Source organism: Ascaphus truei, chromosome 5, assembly GCF_040206685.1.
Source record: "Ascaphus truei isolate aAscTru1 chromosome 5, aAscTru1.hap1, whole genome shotgun sequence".
Classification (NCBI taxonomy): domain Eukaryota; kingdom Metazoa; phylum Chordata; class Amphibia; order Anura; family Ascaphidae; genus Ascaphus; species Ascaphus truei.
This window is the reverse complement of record NC_134487.1, coordinates 177,050,205-177,075,330: the sequence shown is the minus strand read 5'-3', so window position 1 is coordinate 177,075,330 and position 25,126 is coordinate 177,050,205. Positions and strand designations below refer to the sequence as shown.

At 44.2% G+C, this 25,126-nt stretch overlaps 1 protein-coding gene across 1 annotated transcript in view; it reads right to left on the bottom strand.

Moving 5' to 3' along the window:
• Positions 1-25,126, bottom strand: part of ANTXR1 (ANTXR cell adhesion molecule 1) — a 184,732-nt gene that overhangs the window by 102,654 nt on the left and 56,952 nt on the right. The window contains exons 2-8 of the mRNA XM_075601304.1: positions 16,240-16,311; positions 15,640-15,711; positions 11,585-11,666; positions 10,493-10,526; positions 2,620-2,699; positions 1,046-1,114; positions 396-476 (exon numbers count right to left, since the gene is read on the bottom strand). Coding sequence (XP_075457419.1) covers positions 396-476; positions 1,046-1,114; positions 2,620-2,699; positions 10,493-10,526; positions 11,585-11,666; positions 15,640-15,711; positions 16,240-16,311 — 490 coding nt within the window. The remainder of the gene's footprint in view (positions 1-395; positions 477-1,045; positions 1,115-2,619; positions 2,700-10,492; positions 10,527-11,584; positions 11,667-15,639; positions 15,712-16,239; positions 16,312-25,126) is intronic.

Below are 25,126 nucleotides of genomic sequence, written 5' to 3'. Positions count from 1 at the left end.
TAATCGCCATTTTGTTTCCACTGTAGGGGATGGTACTGGCGTTACCTTTCCAGGTATGTACCTTGGGAATAACTGCATTTCAGTTCCATGAGACCCCCTGCTTCCAACCTATGTAAAAAATAAAAGGGGAAGCAGGGAAAAACGAGTAGAGGGAACTGCTGCTTTAATTGCTTTGATGTAGGCCCGATGAGCACTAAATAGTTTCTCTGACACTGAGAAAACAGCTTCACAACATATTTAATTTGGAATATCAGGCCCGTATTCAACATAAAGTAAAGCTGCTTTCCCAGTGCTGGTGAAGATTTCAGTCCCACTCACTTGAATGAAGCTCATCTCTTCTCCAGTGCCGGGAACCGGTTTCACAGCTCATTGAATAAGAGGTGGTCGATACTCACCGAGCCCATAATATCATGCAGGGCTTCGAAACCTCCATTCACAGGGAAGACATGGTCCTTGCTGTCAGCGATCCGTGCCAGCTACGTATGCAGGGAGAATGACAAAGGGGGAACTATTAAAGCTAGCCACACTGGTAAGTTAAAAAAGATGAAACAGCTATCAGAGGGCCCACTGTCCCAGGTTCAGACTGCAATACTGTGTGCGAAAGCTCTAGGGCTGAGCCACTGGTTGAGCCACCTGTGCTGAAGCAGGGATATCCCTAAAACCTGGTGGCCCTTGAGGACTGTACTGCAACAGGGAATTCATGTAAACAATGGATATGAAGTTAGAAGTATGTAGGTCCTAACACTGCCGCACCTGCAAAAAGCAGAGAGGCCGAACTGTGACGGGGAGACCTGGGGAAGACCAACACCTGCACATTCATGGGTTCTTGATTAGATTATTATAGCAGGGATGAGAAAATTCCTCCCTGTTACTAGGAGCACATAGCCCGATCCTTCCTCTGCATTACTTTCTGCAGCGAGTACTGCAGATGGAGGTCTTATAGATACCGTTAAGAGGAGAAAAAAACTCTATGTTAGCAACGCTGACTCCTTTGCAAGACCATAATTAGTACCGGAAGGGGTTAATAGCAGGGATCTGAACAAACCTGCGTCTCGTTGAAATCTTTAACGCCCACGCAGTAAACCTGCGCCCCCAAATCCCTGGAGCGGTTGGCCTGCAAGAGAGGAGAATGGAAGTCTCTTTTCCCAAAAATTCATATAACAAAATAACGTACATTAATAAAATGGAACAGGATTTTTTTAAAGTTAAGGTTTAGTCCTCATTTATTAAACTACAATCTGTAGGTGTTACAGGACAGAGCTTTCACTTCCAAATAGTGTACCTCATTAGGACATTAAACGAGCAATCCAAGGGGGGCGATTTCTCAGCTGAACCTCATAAATGTCAGCCCTGGGACCCCCTGCTTCCCGAGATACTTATCTCCGTAGGGGGTGCCGGTATCTCTCTGCTTTTTAAAGCACCCGTGTCACGTGGACCAATAGGAAGCCGCGCCAGATAACATCACGGCTTCCTATTGGCCCGTAGGGCGCTGGACCTATGATCCCTACTAGCCGAGCGGCTACCGGCAACCCCTACGGAGGTCTGTATCTCAGGAAGCAGGGGGTCCCCGGAGCTGAAATTAAAGGGGTTCAGTTCCGGGGACCCCCTGCTTCAATCCTATGTTAAAAGAAACATTGCAAAAATAAAATCGCCGCTTGGATTGCCTATAAAATTGATTTGTTTTTGCGTTTGGTCAGCGCATAATTTGTAATACTGTACGTGAACTAGATTTAACCTCTTTGCTGCAAGACATGTCTCCATAATATTGCTTTGCAGGCTCCTCTGGCAGTGATGTGGTTTTCCACTGGCCAAGCACTCATTTTTACAAATGCCCATTGGAGCACATAGAGGTCTATGTGCTAAGCCCGGGATTCAGCCGGCTTCTGGACGCATCACCATGGCAACCCGCATCAAATGACGCTGCGGGGTCACGTGGCGTGACGTTACATAACCCGCTGCATCCTTTGATGCTGGTTCACAGGAAAGGGGGAGCGCGAGCGCTCGGGCTGGCAGGCAGGGGGGCGCAGCACAGAATCTTTGCGCACCTTTGTGCTAAACACTGCAAATTACCTTTTTAGCACAAAATTGCAAAATGTCAAATTTCATTCCAATTGCGTTTGTGAGTGCGCCTCTGTCAAATATCTCCGGGCAGCTGTGTCACTTGTTTTGGGGAACAGAAGCGAACTGCGCTTGGTGTACAGATGTAAAGAGCATGTACTAATAAAAAATATTTGTGTGCTTCAAAATGTTTCAGCGCAGAACAAAATCGCTATGAATCAACCTAAAAATGTATTTACACAGCAGGGATGTTTCATTACATAGAATAACACAATGTATTATTTTCACAGTATGGCTATTATAAATAATATTACACTCATAATTGATATTTATTAACACTACCTGTAGCTATAAATAAAAAATGCACATCATTCTGTCCTCATTTAAATCGTATCCCGGGATGTGTTCAAAAGAATGGCAAACGATGCATCATGTGCACGAAGTCTTCACATGTCGGACGCGCATTTTATGAAGGTCTGTACCACTTTTTAGCAGAGAAATGTTGATGCATATTTACATTTTTTTTTAATCTTTGCACATAGATCCCATAATAATCTTTACCTCGCGCTCCGCGTAATATAAATTATCCTCGTGCAGCTCCCCGTCGGTCAGAGCAATGATAACACTCGCTGTCCTGTAACCTGCGGAGAAACAGAGGGGGGGCCACACTGCTGTAACACTTCAAGGGTTAATTACTCATGTCTCCCAGCTGCAAAAACCCAATGCAAAAACAAACAAAAAACAGCACCTGATTTATCCCAGCAAAAACTCCTCTTGCTTTCATTCCGATGAATCTGATGCTGTTTTGTCTTTATTAAATAAACCCCTTCAGTTGCAGAGCAGAAATAGAGTTGAGATCTGAAAGTAGCGTAGACTTAGGGGATCTTTTCATGCCGAGAGAGCCGGTAGAGCTATTGCATCATACAGTAGTTTACCAGCGGAGATACTGTTGCTCAGCAATGTGCCTCGGGCCCGTGGTTATTGCAGCACTTTTGTAGGCGTACATTGATAAACGATCCTGTATACAGATGCAGCGAGATTTACTGTCCTCAGCGCTGCGGAGGAGCAAGCAAAAATGCCCGGCGAGAGGGACAGTGTCTGTCGCTGGTTTATGCTTCTGAATGGGACCCCCGCAGCCTTAGTCTTTCAGGGCCGTGATCGCTAGCAGCAGCGATACCAATCACAGTAAGTCTTGTTACATCTGTACATTAAGTTACCAGAATAAAAGGTTTCACCAATACATAGAGGGCATATTCCTGTTTTTTATAACACTATTTTTCAATCAAGTTTGGGAGGAGGGGTGGGGGGGGAGTAGGGATACAGATGGAATAATGAGGGAAATGGGGGGATACAGATGGAATAAAGAAGGGGAAATGGTGGGGTGTAGGGATACAGAAGGAATAAGGCAGGGGAAATGGGGGGATACAGAAGGAAAAAGGCAGGAGAAATGTGGGGGATACAAAAGGAAAAAGGCAGGGGAAATGTGGGGGATACAGAAGGAAAAAGGCAGGGGAAATGGGGGTGGATGCAGAAGGAATAAGGGAGGGGAGATGGGGGATACAGAAGGAATAAGGAGGGAAATGGGGGGATACAGCAGGAATAAGGGAGGGGAAATGGGGAGGGGGTAGGAATACAGAAGGAATAAGGGAGGGGAAATGGGGGTAGGGATACAGAAGGAATAAAGGAGGGGAAAAGAGAGGGGAAATGGGGGGTGGGTGGGGTAGCACCATTGTCAGATGTTTGCAATCATTTTGCTAATTTTTATACATGTTCTTTCTTTAAACTCGTCGGCTAATACACATATATCGTATCCAGCAAACATATAAGAATAAGACTGTGACAGGACGTTTGCCTGGTTTAAAAGAGCAGCACATCAAAAGCCTAAATTTACCAGAGTTCCAGCAGGGAGCTGGTTAATTTCAGCTAGAGTCAATTAGCCAGTCTCCACGTGGCTCATCAAGCAGATTTTAGAAGTGTGCTGCCCACCCACACTGCATCGGGGTTCTCTATCACTGAGGAAATTCACTAGCACAGAAGGACTGTACTGTACTGACATAGAGATACCAGGGAACAAAGACCCTCTTTTCCAGGATTCAGCGGACCCTGTAACTCTCCAGAGGTCCACAGACACCAACCCGGACTGCTGTAAAGAGTCCCTGCTTACAGGTACCTCTTTGGACTTTGGGGTCAGAGGCTGGTAAGAGGCCTAGCCTCCCAGCCCTACAGACAGTATGAGTTAGCCCTTACAAAGGGCTAGGCTGTTTGTTTTGCATGCTGAAATAAGGCTGATATAAGGGGCTAAATTTAGCTCTCAATGATGATTTTCAGCTTTTCGATACTGTTATTGATCTACAGAGATTCATCAGGAAGTTATCTTTAAAGAAGTTCTTCTTGCCCAGAGACATCATAGTCCCCACGGATTCTCCATTGGATGACTCGGATTCTTTCAATCCGGGCCCACTGATTGACAACACTGGAGACTCTAGATGCTCTTTTAGAGAGTATAGTGCTGTACAGTACAAGATATGAATGATTTATTATTAGAACATAATGATCCCGATACAGATCTGACAGATTCCATTGATCAATTATTGTTCCTAACTAACAGTAAACATTCTTTCTTAAAAATAGAACAATTTTTAATTCATTTTACAATAAAGGACCCCACCTAGAGACCTTTGAAAGGCTCGTGGAAAGGGACCTACAGTCGTTAGCTAAGGGTTACTCTTTTTCTTCCGTCGGACATAGTAATATTGTCAGGGTTCTGCTCGCCACAAACCAGGACCGGACCGCGAGGCTGAGGTGGGGTTGTAAAAGCACCGACCTGAGACCGCGCAGGCTGATCCGGATTGCGCAGTTCGTAGTCATATGTCGCAGGATCAGGATTGGAGAAGACAGCGTCGTCGTTGTAGAAGCCAGGGTCAGGACAGGAGACATCAGGATAAACATTGTTCAGGCAAGAGTTCGGCAACAGGTAGTCAGGAGAGCCCCGCTTCAGCTTAGGAGCGCGGGGTTGGCCTCTGCGCGAGCGACGACCATGGCCCATGGTACTGGTCACAGGAGATGGTAGGCAGACCAGAGTAGCACACCGCTTTGCTGCACGGGTGCACCAGTGCTACAGCGCAAGAGTCCTGAGCGGGCTAGGGAATCCTCTGTCTCAGCGCAGGAACCAGGACACGGCCTCTCTAGATTAGGGAAAGAGTAGGCCCCAGGAACCAGGAAGCTGAAGATACACAGGGAAACCTCCGCTTCAGTGCAGGAATCCAGGAGACTGAAGAACGCAGGGACGAAACATCCGCTTCAGTGCAGGAATCCAGGAGGCTGAGGGATGCAGGGACGAAAACCTCTGCTTCAGCACAGGAGAACAGGAGTGGACCGCTGCGTGAATATAGCAGCCGGTCACAGGAAACAAGGAGCTGAAGTGAACAAGAAGAGTACTCAGCTACAACACAGGAGACTGGAGCAGACCGCTGCGTGAATATAGCAGCCGGCCTTAGGAAACCTGGAGCTGCAGACAACAAGGAGAATACTCCGCTTCAGCATGAGAGACAGGAACAAGCGAGGGCTTGTGGCAGAACAGATAGTGACATCCAGGAAGGACTATGCTCGGCAGGGAGCATTATGGGAAGACAGTACTTAAAGGCCAGCGGGCCAATCCCCGGAGGGGGGTGTGAAGGTACTGCTCCAATGAATGAATGCAAGTCTAGGTTGCAGTGATAGGCTGCACAGCTGCAGTAGATACCAGAGGGAGTGTGTATTGCTTTGGTGAGTGAATCCAGGCTGCAGCAAACATCAGGAGAGATGCTCCAGGACTACACAAGTCTGCAAGGTAAGGCAACCAGTAAACCGCGGAGCGGATTCCTTACAAATATGTCCAAGGACGAATGTCAAAATGTATACTATTTGAAGAATAAACACAATCTAATAATAAAGAATGCCAACAAGGGCGGCGCAATTTTCATCATGCTCATGCATATAGATGACTAGCATAAAGGAGCCCTGAGACAACTAAATGACACACAAGCATATTGTAAATTGGATAAAGATCCAACTAATCTGTACGTCTCGGAGATCCTTGGTCTCATTGACTTGGGCAAAGAAATACGGTGTTGTCACATCAAGAATCTATGTTTCTTTACAATGAGTATCCTACTGTGCCTATGTTTCACCATCTCCCAAAGATCCATGAGTTTCTGTCTGCCCTTCTGGCAGGCCAATCCTATAGAGCATTGGATCTTTGGGAGATGGTGTCTCTAGGTATGTATATTATTATTTGCCACCCTTGGTGAGGGCTCTTCCCTCATATTTAAGGGATTCATCTGATTTACTTTCTACTATTGAAGAATTCACATGGTGTAACACATATCTTTGGGTTACACTAGACGTTACGTCTTTATACACCATTATTAATCACACATTGAGTATTAAAGCTATTTGCCACTTCTTAAATCTTTCTAACCTTCATCCTGCACAGAACACATTTATTATTGACTGTATAATATTCTTATTACAACATAACTCATTTCTTTTTGACTAACAATTTAATTTACAGACACAAGGCAGCGCTATGGGCACTTCTTTCGCACCTTCATACACTAATTTCTTTATGGGTCTTTGGGAGTCTATTCACATTTTTGGCGATACTAATCCTTTTCATGAAAATATTATTTTCTATCGCCGCTACATAGATGATTTACTTTTAATTTGGCAGGGTGACGCACATACATTGTTGTCATTTTTTGAATATTTCAATGACAACACTTACAGTATAATCTTAAATTCACTCACGTATATCACAACAATCACATTAATTATTTAGATTTACACCTATACATTGATGTGAATCAAACTATCCAAACAGACATTTTTCGTAAACTAAACTCCCGTAATTTTCTTTTGATGGCCAACAGCAGTCACCCCAAGCCATTATTGAGAGGGATTCCGAGAGGTCAGTATCTAAGTCTCAGAAGAATATGCTCGAGTGATGAGACTTTTCTAAAACAGTCAAAAGAACTAGAAAAGAGATTTAAAAATCGTGGTTATAGTGACCAAGATATCCAATCAGCTTTTGAGAAAGTGTTACATACAAATAGATCTGATCTTTTGGAGAAGGTTAACAATAATAATAAATGAAGGTCAGAAAATAAACCTTACATTCAGCAAAAACAGACACAGGAGAGTCCTCTCTTTATTACAACATATAGCAAATGGGCGAACCAAATCAGAACTATTGTTGAAAAATAAGGTTTTTGAGATTAGATAGAGACCTCACTGAATACACTAAATCTAATCCCAGGTTTGCATTCAGAAAAGCGAGGACAATTGGCTATCATCTTTCTCCCAGTCTTTTCAAATCCAATGCTGGTATTGGTAAAAATATGACCCAGAAGGGCTTCTATAAATGGGGCAATTGTAATTTGTGCAAATATGCCACACCAATTAAATCAGTCAAATGCAAATATATTAAATATAGACATAAAACGAATACCTTTATGACATGTAATTCCAATTATGTAGTTTATATATTAAAATGTGCATGCGGTAGCTGCTATATCGGCAGAACAATAAAACCACTGAAAGTTAGGATCAGTGAACATTTGAGATCTATCAATAACAGAGATGATAGATACCCAGTCTCTAAACCAGGCCTGCACAACTCCAGTCCTCGAGGGCCGCAAACCGGCCAGGTTTTCAGGATATCCCTACTTCAGCACAGCTGGCTCAATTAGTGGCTCAGTATGACTGGAGTTGTGCAGGCCTGCTCTAGACTATTCATTAATTGTCCATTGGGCGCCATCAGTACTTTTTCATTCAGTGCATTAGAACATATACAGAAACATATTATTAGGGGAGGCAACAGGGAAGCAGCCGTCAACTGTTGAGAAATGTATTGGATTTATAACCTTGGGTCATTTGCACCCAACGGTATGAATACCGACTGGGAACTCAAAATTGTTCTTAAGTGAACACTATTTATTATTTTCAACACTTAATTATTTTGAACTTACATTATTCTAAATAAAGTCCAAAAAAGTTTCACTTATTTTTGGGTTACTGCAATATAGGTTTCTGTACTAATTCCTCTATTAACTAATTTTTCCATAATTCACACCATATCATATGAAACATGATATTGTTTTGTCAAAACACTGACATTATGGGAAGGATGGTGTGGTATTCTCAATCAAAATGTATGTTTATCATAGTACATATTATATCAACAAATAACAGTGGGATGTTGTTTAAATTCAACCTTATTCCCCTATATATCAGATATACCTTATATGATATGGGTTTATCTCTTCATATGTATGTGATTGTGTATGCGTTACCATTCAGATGACCCCTTGTATATACCTTTGTATACTTTGTCTGTATATATCCTTTTATTGGATAACACATAATAAAATATATATTGGTCAGTTGGCAGAGCAATGTTAGTTTCATTATGATGATGTTTTATAGTTATTATCTTTCTTGGCCAGTTATTGATATTTGATGGCTTGTTCCTATATATTTAGTTAAATTGAAGTTTTTCTTTAACTACAGAGATGGATGGGTTAACTTTGGGGAGACATTTATAACTAAATGTTTTGCATATTTATTGTGATACATAGTTAAACAACACATCTTCCTATCATGGACCAAATATATATTGTGCAGAATGTGAATCAGTTCAAATATGTTACCAATAGTCTGGTGTAGCTCTCTTTTTAGTGATACATTATATCGCTTCTATGTATATGGATGTGCAAAAATACTATTGATGGTTATTACTACAGTAGTTCATGGGATTTAATATAATGTATCTCTATGGAGGATTAATTTGGGATTTGATAAGATCATCTATACTTTAACTCCATCACAGGTTTCTTTTGTCTTGTTGTTTTTAAATATTAGATAATATTCATTGATGTTATGTTTATATTATTATTTTTTTATGTGTTTGTTTGTGTTATATCTAACTTCAGCTTCCATCCGGTAGGCATCTCTGTGATCAACAGTTGTTTGTATCGCGAAATTCATGACAAAACAGCGACGCGTCAACTCCGGCCGGGGGCTGATACTAGGTTATATTAATCACTGATTACAATGGCAAAACACACGCTTTGATAAAGTGCCAAATGCGCAAAACGCGTTACAGTGACTGACCTGTTTGTCAATTCTGTCACCAGAGTAAATAGAGGTGTTTTTAACTTAGCTCTTGGTTTGTAGCAACATATTTTTGCGAATGCTGTGCTCTGCTTTTTACCCATTTGGATCTCTCTAAGCATGATGTCAGCGTGACGCACGCACCGATACTGGACTGCCTATGATTGTGAGTACATCTTCCTCTTCTTTATGCATACTGAGATAAGATTGTATACATATGTGTTGCTCTAGGGAGGTTGTCTACAAAGGTGATAGACGGGGCTAGACTGACATATACAGTTTGTCCTAATATACACCGCAGGACTTTATATACACATATTACCCCCTTTATCTGAACTTATTTACACACTAAATCATGGATACTCATGGAGGCTTTTATGTCCATCTTCAAGCAAGTTAAATATCCTGAGCAGTTATATACCTATGGTCATCATTGATTCATGGATCTTGAGCGCTGATATATCCCGGGCCAAAGCTTGGGTTGTCGGACAGAGGCATCATCCTAGAGTGGTTCCTAATATGTTGCCATTAATTTATAGTGATCTTGCTAGATATTTGAGGTGAACTTGATAACTGCTGCAATTATCTGTAGTTTCCAACTATTATCTTTTCTAGGGGACATAGTCTATCTATCCACCAAAGTCAACAGGTCCAATCGGCCGCTTGGCCAGATACAGAATGATTTCATAAAGCAGTTATTTGGAATATGTCACTGTATGGAAATACTTTGCTTCTCCTGTCTCAACAATGGCTCTGTAAAGCTAGGGGATGAGTTATGCCCATATAATACAACAGGATGCAGCAACTTAAATGTGTCTTGACATACTGTAACTATCCCCCACTTTGTATGCCTCAATTAAACCAAAGTGTGATGGTAACAGGCATAGAATACCACTACTATTTACATACCCAGAGTACCACTACTCTTTTACATACCCAGAGTACCACTACTCTTTTACATACCCAGAGTACCACTACTCTTTTGTAAACCCAGAGTACCACTACTCTTTTACAAACCCAGAGTACCACTACTCTTTTACATACCCAGAGTACCACTACTTTTGTTATTTAAACACCTATTGCAGAAATACTCTCCCTTTCTGGTTTTGCAAAGTATGGTCAACATAGATTATTTTTTTTTTAAAGAAGACACAGTGCCACTACTTTTTTTAAGCCACTTTGACCACTGGATAAAAGCATTAGTTCTGAATTTAGTTCTGCAAAATAAATATGCCATATTCATCAAAGAAATAACAGACAGTTTGGCTGCTCTTGTTCTTACCTTGAATATTTTCATAATATATCTGTTCACTGGCCTGTAATAGAAAGAAAACAGCTAGTATCATTAGAAATCAGTGAACCAGTCCCAGTCCTTCAATTTTTTTTTCCGTTGACATTTGCAAAGCAGACAAGGCTATTTGTCCATTCACGGGACCATTTCGTTCTTGAATTTTTTGTTTTGTTTACGGCACGCATGTGTGAAACTCCCCCAAATTTCACTACTTTTGCACTTCTGGTGAAGTTTAACAACTTTTTACCCAGCCGTGAAACTCCACCACATTACTTAAAATTGCATTATTTACGGCGTTACCCTAATTCTGACTGTATCAAGTAGGGGCCATTGATCCTGGAAGTTAGGCTTATACGTTCTATGGGTGGGGGAGGAATTCTACATACAGTGCATACTGTACAGATAGAGCAAGACTTACTGACCCCATGATTAAGCAGAAGTCTGACCCCATGATTAAACAGTGTCTACCGTGCTGTAGGGGGTCCATGCTTCTCCATGGGACCCCCCGCAGTGTTAATACTTTGGTTCTGAGAGTGACCGAAGACGTTAAGTCTTGCTACATCTGTACATTAGCGCAACATTAATGTTATGCGGGTGTAAAACGTGACAAATACTCTCTAATGTGCCAATTACTGTACCCATGTGTGTACAGGGATTCTGGCCACTCTTATCTTCCTTTCCACTGTATTACATGGATTCCTTAGACCCGAGTCTCTGCTGCTGCATTGCACAGCTTGTACAGCTAAGACTGACAAGGAAGTGCAGTCAGTGGGCCCGCTCAGAGACAGCTTGGCATCCTTTTGGACTCTGTTTGTGCTCAGTCATTGTTCATTGAAAAGTTGGTAGTGGTTGCAAACAAAATGGTTCGGCTTGGCCACCCGCTAGAAAACAAGTATTTGCCATGAGGTGGGCAACTGCAGTCCTCAAGGGCAACCAACAGGTCAGGGTTTCAGGATATCCCTGCTTCAGCACAAGTGGCTCAGTCTTTCACTTGAGGACTGGCGTTGCCCACCCCTGGTCTATAACATACCACATATGTCACAATGGCACTGAAAAGGTTAACGTTAGCGATTTTCTACTTACCCTTTCAATTCCTTCATGCATCAACGTGTCTCCTCCAGGAACCACCTTCGCCAGCTCCTCCAGCCCTAGTCTGATCTGCTCCCTGCCATGGATGCAAAATCTGAGTTTTAACTCCTAATACATCCCGACACTTCAGTTCTAGTACTGTAAACCCGCTGATTCTTTTCTGAGCAAGTATAGTGTAGGTACAGATGGAGCAAGACGCACTGTCTCCGGCGCCATGGCCAAGTGCTCCCCCAGCCCCCTACAGCCTTGATTCTCCAGTGCCGGGTAAAGATGGATAAATCCGCCCAGATCCGTTTCCCGGATTTTCTCTCATTTTCCCCCCAAAATCCGTTTCGTGGTGTAAAACCTGCAAACGGATTTAGCCGGTTTCAATCTGTGCCGATTCATCAAAATCCGCAATTGGATACAACCGGTGGAAGAATTAGTAGAATTGAAACCGCGGATTGTATTGGTAATAATAATTTTTTTAAAAATCCATGAAATGCGAGTGACCTTTTTTGAGATTGAGCCGCTGAAATCTGCGGACCAAAGGAACCGGCTGATACGCTGCGGATCCAAATCTGCCCCCAAAATTCACCCATCCCTAGTCCCGGGACCACTGCGGTAGTAGCAACAAGGTCATCTTATTTACATCTGTATTTGGATTTTTAAGTCCTTCATGGAATTACAGGTGGTCCTCGCTATCCAATGTTTCACTTTACAACGAATGGCATATCCAACGCTTTACAATGCAACCATATGGGGCGTTTTTCGACGCCGGAATGCGTTATCCAACGCTCACCGCCACTGATTAACATGGGACTCGCTTTACAACAGTTTCACTATCCAACTCTACTTCCAGAACGGATTCCTTTGGATAACTGAGGACTGCCTGTATCTGGCTGTGAGAAGTGGGTCCCACTGAAGGGCAGTATCTTCCTTCTTCATGGAGTGTTATTGTGTATGTGCGGGTTAATTCTGGTTTGAAGTTTTGGGCTGGTTTCATCAATGTAGCGTTCTTGGATACATTTACTGCATTGAATCATATATACAACCTTCCTGGATGTGCAACAGTATGATCCTTTAACATTGATCCTTTAACATGTAACATCTTTTACCATGTTCTATGTTTGTGACTGGCTGTGAGATTTTGGCATATATTTGCAAAGTTTGCAGCGTGTGTTGTTGCACGGTCTTGGCCATTCTTAGTGTCATTGAGTTTGTTTATGAAGTTTTCCGTGGATTAACTTCTTACTGAAGATTGGCGTTACCGTAATGCAAGGATGGGAGGTTAGGGGAAGAAGTCTTTAGTAGAACTCTCAAAAGCTTCTCTTACAATATCAATTGTTAGTCCAAATAAAAAAGCTGTCTCCTAATGCTGAAGTACTCTCCGACTCTGCACTATCGCTTCTAGACTAACACGGCTATTTCTATTTAATAACTTAAAAAGACCTACATTTATTAAACATTGAGGCAAAGCTTTTTGGACTGTGTTCTAGAAAGATTTTAACAGTATTAATGCTATAAAGTAAGGGGTAATGTAAAGGGGGTTTAAGGCTGCACACCACAATATAAATAAATACATACAGTTTACCGGTGCTGCTGGTTCAAGGAAGTACCTGCCAGGCAAATTCCAATTTACACTGAGGAAAAAAGAGAGATCCAGCGCTCCACGGATTTCAAGATAAATGAATTTATTGTGCCACACGACATTTCGACCAACAGGTCTTTTTCAAGTGATTAGGCATGTATGCCTAATCACTTGAAAAAGACCTGTTGGTCGAAACGTCGTGTGGCACAATAAATTCATTTATCTTGAAATCCGTGGAGCGCTGGATCTCTCTTTTTTCCATAAAGTAAGGGGTGACAGATCTCTAAAATAAATTCTCTTTTTCTTTATGTAGCTCCACTGTGGGTGTCAACTCCATTTACTGTTTAATAGGGAGGTAAGCATTCACACTCAGCAGTACCCTGATCTGTTACAATATTGCAGAGTAGTCAGGCAAGGGTCTGTTTACTACATAAGTTCTAGAAAGTGCTGGAATAGTCACATGTCTAGGTCACTCTGCTTTATTCTATTCTGCCCAGTGATTGGAAATGGGATGGGATTATAGATTAGCGGAATCTCGTGCCCCCCCCCCCTTCCGATCTTCTGTGGATCCAGTGTAAGGGGATCCCAAGTGTATATAGTTGTTCCTTTGATAGCACTAAGAAGCCTCTTTGTTTTCCAGGATAGGTAAAATATCCCAGTTTAAGGGGGTCCCCCTTTATAGTCTTGGGTATGTTACCAGTCGTAAGGGAATATCAAGCCCTAAGGATAAGTTCTCCAAGGACCTCTGAAATTATCTACATTTTATGACTTTGCAACTCACAATTACCGGTAAGAAGAAATGTGCCTGCTTGGGGAATGCTGAGTGAACATCCCAAGGAAGATCTATCTATGGGACTGTTTCTGTTTTGTTCTGCTGTTAAAGTTAATAAACATAAAAGTTCCTGATGCCTTTACTTCTTTCTCTGCCATATCAGCCTGCAGGGACATCAGCCCCCTGATAACCAAGGTAAAAAGATCCGCTGAGCGTCAATTGCACTTTCCATAACCCCAAAGAGACAATTATTTTTAATGTGGCCCCATCTTCTATTGACCGGGGGAAGAAGTGTTACATTTAAAATGAATGTGGAATTGTAAGTGGGACCCTGTGTGTGTGAAAATAAAAGGTACTCTAGGTGTGTACACAAAGAATTATAATGGAGGTGGAGATGTCCCCCCACCCCCCTTTAAGCCCAAATACTGTTTGTAAATAATAAGCCTGCGTTTATAATGAAGGAGTATCTGTCACAGGGTTTCGTGGTGTATTGAGGGTCGCTGGTATTCTCTTTTTGTGTGTACGGATCATTCCTGCTTATTTTAGAGGAACAGATGTAGCACCATTCGACTGAACCATGGGCGTCACTTGTAGTGGGTGAACCGCGGCCCAAGTGCGGCCTGATCACAGCCAAGGGCAGCGCAGTGGGAATTTCCAAGGGATTAACACAGCGGGGTCCCTGCTTCTGAATGGGACTCACACTGCGTTAATCCTACCAGGCTGCCACCAGTCTGAAAGACCTGTGCAGAGAAAAGAGATTTGCCATACTAAAACTGAATACTATCCTCTTAACCAGAACCTATAATGAGACCTCTCGTGCCTGTCTGGAAACTGCGCGAAGTTTGCGTGAAGTCTGATGCTGACGCACATTTTTCGTGTACAATATTCTTTCTCAAGGCTTAGTCATGACGTTGTGACGTCATCAAGCATCCTGGTGCCATAGCAACGGGGTGTCACGTGATGCAGTTATGTCATGTGGTGTTCCCTCTGGTGGCATGGCAACACGGCGGGCATACTGAGAAGATTTGCAGGGAAAAGATGCCGGGATATGCTGGTAGACACCGCCCGCTGCTCAGACAGGTGAGAGAATTAAGTACCGGTTCGGCGAACCTGTGAAATTTTAGTAACAGGTTTGTACGAACTGGCTGAATCCCACCACTGGGCCCACGGTGGTTCAGCTCTGGAGACCCCCTGCTTCAATCCTATGTAATAAAAACAGTGTAATCGCCTGTAAGAGCTGCGCAGTGAGACAGAGAGGGACCGCTTCTCGCTGCTTTCTCTGCACAGCTCTTCCAGACTGGTTCGACCGGATAGGATTAATGCAGCGGAAGTTCCATTCAGAATCAGTGACCCCCGCTGTGTTAATCCTCATGAGAAATTAGTCTACTGAGTTTTTGGGTGTGGGGAAGCTGCGATTGGCCCGGTCAAGCTCCCTTCAGCTGCAGTTTCCTGGTGCCCAAATTCCAAATAAGAACACCCCATCTGTAAGCCCTCAGCTCTTTGTTTACACTTGCCAAATCTTTTGGTGCACCTACACACAGTCTTGTGGTGGGAGATTTGGTCAATCTCCAGAGTCTACCCAAGATGTCAGGAGACTCCCAGTCATTCTGCTCCTACCTTCTTATTTGTTTAGTCTGTCTGCAATACATTGGGGATATACTTAGTACTTGGTATAGACCCTGCGTGGTCTATGTTGCATTTGCTCACCTGTCCTCTGTCAACCGCATTAATGTGGAGCCTCTTGTCGAGAAGACTATGAAAGACATTCGGAGCTGAGGACTGAAATGTGAAGACACAAACGTAAGGGGGTTATTGACTAGTCTCCCAGCTGGAATACGTGAGGAAAATCTCACATTGGTCCAGATCCACAAAAGGGTGCTAAATAACTCCCACATTCTCATTACAAGCCAAGCTCTGACATTGACCAATCAGAATGATCTCCTGTATCAATCTATATATAATGTATAATAATACTGTTTTATTTTTCTTATAAAGCACTTGAATTTGGGAGAGCAATGAGTCCCTGTCCCAAAGAGCTTACAATCTGACTTTGGTGACATGGCCAAGGTCACAAGGAGAGGACACTGGGATTCTGAGCAGGTTCACCCACTTCAAAGGCAGTGACTTCCCCTGAGCCTCCCACCCTACAGTTTCAGAGAATGTCCTGTTGATCTCAAATTCCTCAATCTATGCAGTCTACCAGTAAATGACATTCTGGCTGAACTTTCCCTTACTTGCACTGACTCCCATACAGTATATCCAAGCCGCTGTGTAACCCCACAGTGCAATGTATTGTTGTATACACACCTGATAAATCTCTGAGCCAGATGTTCAACAAAGTAGTAGATTTCATTCCAGTGGTCAAGAACGCTCCCGGATCTGTGAAGTAATATATTGCTTATGAGATTACAATGGTCAGGGAGAGGCTTAATTATAATTGTGTTTTATAAAATAAAGTCACTTGCCCAAAGTCACAAGAAATTGACACCAGGATAATTAAGCTAGTCTGATCTCATTCACTTGGGGGGCCGAGGCATTATTATTAGGCGTAACATGTACGCACTGAAATCACAAATTATGTTGCATTTGTGTGCATCTGTAATAACTTTATTTATTTAATTCATTTGTATTACTATGCATTACCCTTGTTTTTCGTGACTGTGAGCATTAAGCGTCAAAAATAGTTTTATGTACTAACGTACTGTGAGCTAAAAACTTGTTTAACCCTTTGCATCCACAAAGGGTTAAGCTGCCTCAAAATTGTCTGCCATGTTGTACCTAAAATCTGTTTATATTGTTAACGCAGAATTTCGATGCTATGTACTGTATGAAACCAAAAGTTTTTATTTTGACGTGGCAGCCCGGATGTTTCATTATACAGATTAACAAAAATGTATGATTTTCACCGTTCGGTTATTATGAGTAATATTACACTAATAACTGATAGTTACTCTCACTTGTCATAAATAGAAAGTGTAAATCATTCTGTTTTCATTTAAACTGTATCAATCAGACAGGCAACATGATTCAATGCACCAAACTTAATTTCAAACAACGAACTATGCATCATATGTGTGAAGACAGTGAAGTCACATAACGACTTTCATACACGCGTCACAAATTTCAAATATGATATTGGTACATAGACCCCTTGGAGTCCAGCTCATTACATTGAAGCTCATTTTGGCAGTAAGTGGGTTAAGAAAACTACATTCTTCATTTGCACAGTCAGTAGGGGAGAGGGGGGCACATTCGCACATGTGAACAAAGCCTCCTGCTTGCTGACAACTAAATAGAATTGCTTGAAATTTATCTCACACAAGGGCACCGTGATTGCTTTTGCTCATGTTTATACAGCTGATTTGGCCAAATCTTAGTAGAGTGAGACAAACTTAAATTTTAACTGTGAAAAGTAAGTATTCTCATCTGGGATTGTAAGCATGTCATGTCTAAAGTATTGCAGTTATTGTTCATACTGTAGCTTTAGAGCATCATAAACTACATTAATTAAGCAACTGGTGATGTTCCAAGACATTTGGTCAAAGTGTCAGTGAGCCTGCAGAGGCCTTTTTTTCAAAATGGCATTCAGACACGGATCTGTGGGGCACATTCAGACACGGAGCTGGGGGGCACATTCAGACACGGAGCTGTGGGGCACATTCAGACACGGAGCTGTGGGGCACATTCAGACACGGAGCTGGGGGGCACATTCAGACACGGAGCTGTGGGGCACATTCAGACACGGAGCTGTGGGGCACATTCAGACACGGAGCTGTGGGGCACATTCAGACACGGAGCTGTGGGGCACATTCAGACACGGAGCTGTGGGGCACATTCAGACACGGAGCTGTGGGGCACATTCAGACACGGAGCTGTGGGGCACATTCAGACACGGATCTGTGGGGTACATTCAGATACGGAGCTGTGGGGCACAATCAGACACGGAGCTGTGGGGCACATTCAGACATGGAGCTGTGGGGCACATTCAGATACGGAGCTGTGGGGCACATTCAGACATAGAGCTGTGGGGCACATTCAGACACGGATCTGTGGGGCACATTCAGACACGGATCTGTGGGGCACATTCAGACACGGATCTGTGGGGCACATTCAGACACGGAGCTGTGGGGCACATTCAGACACGGAGCTGTGGGGCACATTCAGACACGGAGCTGTGGGGCACATTCAGACACAGAGCTGTGGGGCACATTCAGACACGGAGCTGTGGGGCACATTCAGACACGGATCTGTGGGGCACATTCAGACACGGAGCTGTGGGGCACATTCAGACACGGAGCTGTGGGGCACATTCAGACACGGATCTGTGGGGCACATTCAGACACGGATCTGTGGGGCACATTCAGACACGGAGCTGTGGGGCACATTCAGACACGGAGCTGTGGGGCACATTCAGACACGGAGCTGTGGGGCACATTCAGACACGGAGCTGTGGGGCACATTCAGACACGGAGCTGTGGGGCACATTCAGACACGGAGCTGTGGGGCACATTCAGACACGGAGCTGTGGGGCACATTCAGACACGGATCTGTGGGGCACATTCAGACACGGAGCTGTGGGGCACATTCAGACACGGAGCTGTGGGGCACATTCAGACACGGAGCTGTGGGGCACATTCAGACACGGAGCTGTGGGGCACATTCAGACACGGAGCTGTGGGGCACATTCAGACACGGATCTGTGGGGCACATTCAGACACGGAGCTGTGGGGCACATTCAGACACGGAGCTGTGGGGCACATTCAGACAAGGATCTGTGGGGCACATTCAGACACGGAGCTGTGGGGCACATTCAGACACGGAGCTGTGGGGCACATTCAGACACGGAGCTGTGGGGCACATTCAGACACGGAGCTGTGGGGCACATTCAGACACGGAGCTGTGGGGCACATTCAGACACGGAGCTGTGGGGCACATTCAGACACGAAGCTGTGGGGCACATTCAGATACGGAGCTGTGGGGCACATTCAGATACGGAGCTGTGGGGCACATTCAGACACGGATCGGTGGGGCACATTCAGACATGGAGCTGTGGGGCACATTCAGATACGGAGCTGTGGGGCACATTCAGACACGGATCGGTGGGGCACATTCAGACACGGATCTGTGGGGCACATTCAGATACGGAGCTGTGGGGCACATTCAGACACGGAGCTGTGGGGCACATTCAGACACGGAGCTGTGGGGCACATTCAGATACGGAGCTGTGGGGCACATTCAGACACGGAGCTGTGGGGCACATTCAGACACGGATCGGTGGGGCACAATTGGACAGTGTAATTGCTGTGGGAATATCTTCCGACCACTTACAACCATGCGATTCAATACTCATTTGACATCCTTTGAAGTACAATAGTGTCACTTATAAAGCCACTTGTAAAGTGTTGATAGGTAGGCCATAAATGTGAGGGGTTATTTTTTTAATACAAATGTTATTTTTTTACAATAACCATGTTTCAATTTCATATTTTTGTTATTTGCTTGTGTTTTTTAAAATGTGTTTGTTACATAGTAGATGAGGTTGAAAAAAGACATACGTCGATCAAGTTCAACCTATACTAAATTTAGATGACAGATATTTATCCTATATTTGTGTAGCCGATAGGTTTTGGACTATTATTCTGTCCTCCTCCTGGCGATAATACCTGATAAGGGCAGGTTGCCAGGAGCAATCATGGATTTTCCCCACACATGCTGTGCAGTGAGTCAGTGAAGGTAGTGTCATCAGGCTCTGTGTCCAATTAGAGATACAGGGGTGGTGCTTACTGGAGCTACTTACTGCATAGCACTTCCTGATTTAGCAGTTCCTCTCCCCTCTGGAGTGAGGATAGTCTACCCAACCAATCTGTCAGGGCTCTAGCAAGCTTGAGGCCCTCCCTCTGGGAGAGGTGGGAGACTATTCCCCTTACTCCACCACGGACTAAGGGAAGAACAGGGACAACTGTGGGGGCCCTGTACCCACAGTGATTGTCCAGGGTCATCCTGATGGAGAACTCCTAAGCTATCGCCTGCTGTGTATGCTGTGCTGAAGGAGAGATAATAAAGTGTTCCTGTTTGAGATATCCTCTGATTGAGACTGGAATCTGTCAGCCAGAGGAGTAAGAATTCTACTGCAGGGATTCCACCCCATATCCCTAGGGGCTGCAATAGATGGAGGCGCTGTCACCGAGTACAACTCAGTCCACACCCCAGAAGCCTGCCCTTTCATCCCCCATCGCGGGAGACTCAGGGCCCTCTGTTACCAGCAGGTATGCACCACACAGAGCCATGTAACCAGCATAGCATTTCACCTAGGAGGTCCAATGTGAGACTGGGGCGGGGGGGATGGGGGAACAGGGTTACATTTGTATTTACAGTATTTCCAGAGGAAGGCAAACAAAGAAAACGTAGTGAAATGTTTGCCCCCTCCTAAAGGGGTACGAACATGGCTATTGTATGCTGGGATCCACCCTGGGTTGTTATGGGGATCAAGATGTCATGCAAGGGTATTTAAGGAGGACTATTCTAAAAGGTTAGGTTCCTGGAGGACATGAGGAGTGGTACCCCAGGGAGAGTATATAAGTAATGTTTATAAAGTAATAGTATAGACTACAGTAGGTGCCCCTGTTGTGTTATAGATAAGGACACGATTCCAATTAGTTAGGATCTTCGAAAGAAGGAATGGAGTCCTGAATAAGTAATAAAATGGAATACAGGATGCCATTGAGGGCCTCAGAAAGAGGGCTCCCGGGTGCCGGCAGAACAGCTATAACCGCGGATCGGTGCTAATATTCCTCATCAGTCTGTATGGAAATGGCAGTTCCTAAACAGGCAAAAGGTATTGGTCAAGTAAGAAAAGATCCTCCAGAATTATCGTGGGGCCCAGAGTAATTCGATTAATATTGATGATGGTTCTGAATCAACAAGGGGAGCTGGGTCCCACATTTACTCAGAACAACTAAAATCAAAGAACCGTCATTGGAGTGTTAAGAGTGGGCACTAATGGAAGAACTGTATTCAGGTATGTCTATTATAAAATACAATACAACGTTATTAATGTGTATGAGTGGTCTATGTCAATGGGGACATGAGTACATGACTGTTGTACTACAAACTTTCCTGGTGTCCATTATTCTACAACCTTGCTAGCTCTTCGCTAAGCCGCCTGAATCTAGCCCCAGAGTCAAAGTAACCAATGCAGAGTAGCCATATATAACACGATGTAGGAAGAAATGTATTTCTCCTCTTATGGGGCAGCATTTGATGATGTTTCTGTAAACCTCCCTGCCCGGCTTCTAGGTCTCCCTTATTACTTTATTATTACACTCTGCAGTAACAGTTACTCAGCAGTCTTCTGCCTGGATACAGTCTGTCAGCATTCACTGGATGATGGTCCCTGGACCGACACTACGGGCCAAGGGTACCCGCAGCCGTCCTAGCTCTTCCCCACCTCCCTAGCAGAGGCATAGATATGGCAGAGGTATGGTCCACACTCACTCTCCCCGGGGGGAAGAGCACATGGGAAGGCCCTAATCTCAGGCTCAGTCGTGTGATGTGCCTTCCTCAGAGGGAAGGAACCACTCTCAACTTTAGGGTGCTCCTGCCCTTAAGTACAGCCAGAAGGTGGGCACCCCGTTGTCCCAGCTACAACAGGATATACCGCCCCCTGCTGTCACTCAAGTGCAATACCAAAGGTGAAGGGGAAAACCCCATACCAACTGCTGACAATTTGATAGTACCAGGGTTTACTGCCAGCCCACTGGGTAGAATAGTAGCCAGGGGGGACCCTCCTACACTCAGTTAGAGATAATATATATTATAGGCGTATGTAACAGTTACAGACCAGATTAAAATGTGAGACGGCTTTAGTTTTGAAAGAACTTAGACTGGTGGTGGCTGTGAGAGTCTCCGGTAGATTGTTGCAGTTTTGGGGTGCACGGTAAGAGAAGGAGGAGCGGCCGGATACTTTGCTGAAGCTTGAGACCATGAACAGTCTTTTCGAGATCTCAGATGATAAGTGCTGCATGCTAGATGAAAAAGAAGCCGAGAGATTCAGGCTTTCCAGCAGCGCTAGCAAAAGTGCACATAAGTTTACAGAGACTTTACGGAAGCTGTAAATCTTAAAATTGTTTGAATGTTCCTCCATCTCCCTTACAATGTAGTTTTCTGACCTAAAAGATAAGTACCTTTAAGGACACAGAACCCCAAGAGAGTGAATCACAGACCCCTGTACTGCGTACGCTACACTGTTTGTTCCATTCCTGCTGGCCAAGTTTACAGCTGAAATACATCATGTGGATGTAATGAGTTACCATAAATATTGTGAGTTGCAAACTGCTGACTGCGCAGTGCTGTTGCCAAAGAATGAAGGGGGGTGGGGGGGCAGGAGACAGCAAAATCCTGCATGGAATTTAGTCAATGAGGAAAGACTGCCATGATACTATCAGCTACTCAGATACTGTGCAAATAAATTGTCTTCTTATTAGAGTGTATTAGGGTACTTTCCTAAAGTAGCTCCTTTGTGCCACATGCCTCAGCTGGCACCTACATCATGTGCAGAAAACCCAAAGAAGTTAATTCTATGATCATTAGAAAGCACATTTCAGCTTCATTCGTTTGGGTTTAATTTTTCCTTTTGTGCCAGTGTAGTGCAGACAATGTATGAGACAGGCAGGGCTGCTGACAGGGGGATGAAGAGGGGGAAGCCAAGATTGCTGTCCCAGCCCTGTGGGCTTTGGGGCCTTGCCTCCTGCAGACATTTCTCTGCACTGGGCCAGAGATGCAGGCAGCACAATGGGGAAAACGTCTTCCCTGCATAGCCGCGATGAAACCCATTTCGGCAATGTGTGTGGGCAGCGTGAGCGAACGCCTGTGCATGCACGATGCTTAACTGCTTGCAGAGGATAGCAAATTTGATTATGCCGCTCGCTGGCGCGTCACGTGAGCGATTCCCCCAATGAGGGCGAACCAGCTCTGTGACATCATGGCCCTGCCCCCTGCATGCACAACTAGCTGGTCATAAATCGCCTGGCCAAGCAGAGCGCGTGACATCACGGCGCGCCAGCGCGCTCTCATGCTGCTTGGCTGCAGCCTTACACTGGCGACACACTTTATTCGAGCTCGGCTAGTCCCACGAATTCGGGTATACCCGGGTGTATTGAGGTTTGTGACTGTTTTCTGCCCGAGTGCATTGGGTTATTTTCCAGGCAGGGATTGAAGCATTTTATTCCCGCTGGCTGCAATACTGCACAGTATATATATATATATATACTGCATTACAATTCATGAATTTATACCATCTCGTAGACACGCGAAGCATTGCAGCCTATTAAATCCTAATCATTATCATTTAACAGATAAGCCGCCCGTCAGCCAGGCATGAACCCAGGCTGGGAAGGCAAATGCAACGGGGCTTGTCAGAGGTGAGGAGCGGCGCATTCCAGGTATCTGCCAGGTACATACTGGGTATTTGCTCGAATAAAGTGTGTCGGTGCAGTAGGTGGGCAGGGCCACAAACAGCAGCACGTGTGAAGCTGCAGCCAGAGATACAGTACAGGCTGGGAAAGGGAAGAGGGAGGGAAGGGTTAAATCAGAAAGGGGAAAAACAGACATAAAGGGAAGACGACAGAAAGGGAAAAAATAGAAAAAATTCAAGTACAAAGAGAAATACAGAAGTGAGAAAAGAGAGACACGAGTGGTGAGAAAAGAGAGACACGAGGGGAAAGAAAATGCAGGGAGGATGACAATATGAGGGAGGATAAAAGGCAAAGGGGAACTAATAATACATGAGGGGGAGAGGGAGGTACATTGACTTAGTTGCTCTGAATAAGTGTGGGACCCGGCCCCCCTTGTTGCATGGGCATCATCATCGGTATTGATCTGATTTCTCTAGGCCCGTACAGGAATCCTGGTGGGTCTTTGTTACATGACCCTTTGATCTGTTTGAGAACTTCCACTTCCATAAAGACTGATGAGGAATATTAGTACAGATCCGCAGTTAGAGATGATCTGACGACACCCGGGAGCACTCTTTCCTGAAGCCCTCTGTGGCGTGCCGCATTCCTTTTCCTTAAATATTCAGGACTCTATTGCTTCTTCTGGGGATCCTAACTCAAAAGGGTCCTGTCCCTATCTACTGTACAACATAATAAATGGGGGGGCCTGGTATGTGCTATTCCTTTATAAACATTACTTATTTACTCTCCCTGAGGCTCCTCTACTCCTGTCCTCCTGGAACCTAACCTTTTCGAATCTTCTCCCTCACTTAAATACTCTTCCATGACATCAAAATCCCCATGGCAACATAGGGTGGGGCATGGCATAAGCTAACCTGTTAGTAAGCCTCCAGGGGGTTGGGGAGAGGTTACATATGGGTGAAACAAAATCGAGAAATATTAGGGAAAGGGAAAAAGAAAAATTACATTGGAAAAAGGAAAATAATTAAATACATGCTGGGGGAGAGAGGAAAGCGAAAGACATGCTGGAGTGGGGAGAGAGACCTGGTGGGTGGGGCTAGGAGATGTGAATTGTGTGTGGGGGAAGGGGGTTGGAGAGGAGTGAAATAGGGAAAATACTAGAGAAAGGAAAAATATGGAATAAGATAAATGGTGTGAGAGGGAAAGAGGGAAAGACACTAAGGGGGGGGAAGAAGAGACATGAGGGGGAAAAATAGACCGAGTGTGATTGTCATAACATTTGCAGGGGCCCCATTCTTCAAGTTTGTCTTGGGCCCCAAAAATTCTGCTGACGGCCCTGCAGGCTGGTAGATTACATGGGATGAGTGCAGGTACCAATGGTCCATTGACTCGAATAAGTGAGATGTGGTGGCCAAATCCTGAAAGTTTTCATAGAAAGATTGGGACTTGTACAACTACAGTAGATTAATTGTAAGTTGTGATACCTTTTAAGGGACAATTGTTAGAGCTCTTCATAAATGAAATTATAGTATACAGAACTTTTCAAACCTCACACATTGCCTTTTAATAAATAAAACTACTCAATCCTGCCTTGCAGAGCCTACAATCTGAGTGGTATTTTGGGAATTTTTTTAAGTAGGAAGGGGGGTCATTCCTGCTCAACCTTAATATCCATCAATATATAGTTGTAGTGGCGGTGCAATGGGAAGAAAGCCAATATATTTCCAAAAAAGGTGTTCGAGAGATGATCACCAGAAAAGATTCCCAATTAAGTTGCACTC